A 2,362-nucleotide genomic window follows, 5' to 3' on the forward strand; every position below is an offset into this window, starting at 1 on the left:
GCTTCTTTTATTTGGTCCTTTATTGCACCATCAGTTGCTTTGCTGAAGAATGGTGCAGTTTTGCTCCTGTTTATTTTTTGGCTGGAAGCATCTTCATAGCCATTCAAGATATCCAACACCTTGCCACACTCCATTGTTGCCCTGCAAAAAAGAAGACTATCATTTGCAAAAAGCAAATGTATTAGTTTTGGACCTCTTCTACATAGGGAGAAGTCATGGATATCCCCAATCCTTTTTGCTTTTTTGATCAATCCACTCAACCTTTCAGTACAAAGCAAGAACAGGAAAGGGGGAAATAGGGTTGCCTTGCCTAATACCCCTTGTTGGGTGAATCATGCCACAGGGTTCTGCATTCACCAACATTAAATAAGTAACAGTTTTTAGACACAGCATAATCAGATATATCCATCCTTCAGTGAACTCCATCCTCCTCATAATGCCTTCCAAAAAAGGCCATTCCACCTTATCATATGTCTTATTCATATCAAGTTTTACTGCCATATAACCATGGGAGCTAGATTTATATCGTTGCAAACAATGTAAAGTCTCAAATGCCACCATTATATTATCAGAAATAAGTTTATCTTTGGTAAAGGCAGATTGGTGTTTTGTAATGATGAAAGGTAATACTTTTTTTAAACGGTTGGCTAAAGCTTTTGAGAAAATTTTATACAACACGTTACATAAGCTAATAGGGCGAAATTGGTGGGCATGTTCAGGGGAGCTAATTTTAGGTATCAGTGTGATAAAAGTATGATTAAGGTATTGGGGCAATGTACCTGAGTTTAGCCACATGAGGATGGAGGAAGTAACATTATGATTAACCGTACCCCAGAAGTGTTGGTAGAATAATGGTGGCATTCCATCTGGACTAGGGGCTTTAAGTGGAGCCATTTGTTGCAAGGCCACTTCCATTTCATGTGCTTCAAATTTTCGGCTTAATAATGCATTCATCTCATCAGTAATCACTCTTGGTGCACACTCCCACACCCTTGAAGAGTTCATTTGACCCGTAGAGGTGAATAGTGATTGATAGTAGCTCATAAGAATTTCTGAAATGTCTTTCGGGTTGGTTTTCTAAGAGCCCTCTTCATCTCTCAGGCCCTCTATCAAATTTTTTTGATACCTTTTCGTAGCACAGCTATGAAAGTAGTTCCAATTTTTATCCCCTTGCCTTGCCCATAGTAGTCTTGATCTCTGTGCCCACATTGTAGACTCCTTATCGCGCCACTCTTCAATTTCTTTTGTTAATTGCCGAACTCTAGTATTGTCACCCCTTAGGATTGCTTCTTCTTCGGCCTTAGGGAGTAGTTTCCTCAAATTTTCCAACTCCCTTTGCACATTCCCAAACACATTTGTATTCCACCAACTCAAATCCCTACCACACTTTTCAACTCTACCCAAAATCCCTTCCACATGTTCGGTTTCACACCTATTCCACACAGCTTGGACAATTTCATAACAACCAGGATTCGACAACCACATTTCTTCAAACCGAAATAATTTTTTCCTTTTAGGGGGGTCCAAACCTGAAAACACAATGAGGATTGCAGCGTGATCTGAAGAGTCACATCGTAAATGGTGAACCCTCGTGCCAGGAAATTTTAAGAACCAATTATTTGTGGCCAATCCTTGGTCTAATCTCTCCCATATTGAGTTTCCATTATCAAAATGTCTAGCCCATGTGAATTTAGGTCCTACAGAACCCAAATCCATAAATCCGCACTCATCTAAAACTTCTCTGAACATTTGCATTTGATTATGTGGCCTTAGTGCTCCTCCCGCCTTTTCATCTTATCTGATTATCTCATTAAAATTCCCAACACATAACCATGGAATTATAGATTGGGAATTGAGATACCCGAGCTTCTCCCATGCTTTTGACCTTCTTGCTGTTTCTGGCTCACCATAAAATCCGGTTAGATGCCATTCGTTTTCTGAACCCCTATCTATGATTGCATCAATGTAATACTTGCATGATCCTACTACTGTAAGTTTTATCGAAGACTTCCAAAACATAGCCAAACCACCACCTTTACCTTCCCTTGGAACCACCCATCGATGATCGTGTTCAATGCTTCTTTGTATAATCTCCAGCCTTGCATCATTTGTAAGTGTCTCAGCCATAAACACTATAGAGGGATCTTTTTCTCATGTGATCTCCACAAGCTCTCTCCCTGTACGTAGGTTCAACCTCTACAAGGAGAGTTCTTTAAGCTAAATTTTGATGGAGCCTGTTTTGATAATGGTGCAACTTTAGGCTATGGTGCTGTCATTCGTAATGGGAATGGTGAGGTTATGGCTGCTATATCTGCCAAGGGTGGTGCTGTGAGGGATAGTGAAGAGGTGGAGGTGATGGCTT

General features: G+C 40.3%; 1 protein-coding gene across 1 annotated transcript; it reads right to left on the reverse strand.

Annotated features, from left to right (window-relative positions):
• Positions 1-1,077: 1,077 nt before the first annotated feature.
• Positions 1,078-2,127, reverse strand: LOC142616517 (uncharacterized). The gene is made up of 2 exons (XM_075789354.1): positions 1,862-2,127; positions 1,078-1,741 (listed from the first exon to the last, which is right to left on the reverse strand). Exons 1-2 carry the CDS (start codon positions 2,125-2,127, stop codon positions 1,078-1,080), a joined length of 930 nt encoding a protein of 309 aa, XP_075645469.1.
• Between the last annotated feature and the right edge of the window lie 235 nt (positions 2,128-2,362).

Source organism: Castanea sativa, chromosome 11 (genome assembly GCF_040712315.1).
Source record: "Castanea sativa cultivar Marrone di Chiusa Pesio chromosome 11, ASM4071231v1".
NCBI classification, from domain to species: Eukaryota; Viridiplantae; Streptophyta; class Magnoliopsida; order Fagales; family Fagaceae; genus Castanea; species Castanea sativa.

Excerpts from the sequence above, each read along its gene's own strand:
- LOC142616517 (XM_075789354.1), bottom strand. The coding sequence starts at position 2,127 with ATGGCTGAGACACTTACAAATGATGCAAGGCTGGAGATTATACAAAGA. Across the intron at positions 1,742-1,861 it reads AAAGCATGGGAGAAGCTCGG|AGAAGTTTTAGATGAGTGCG; the intron begins GTATCTCAATTC and ends GCAAATGTTCAG.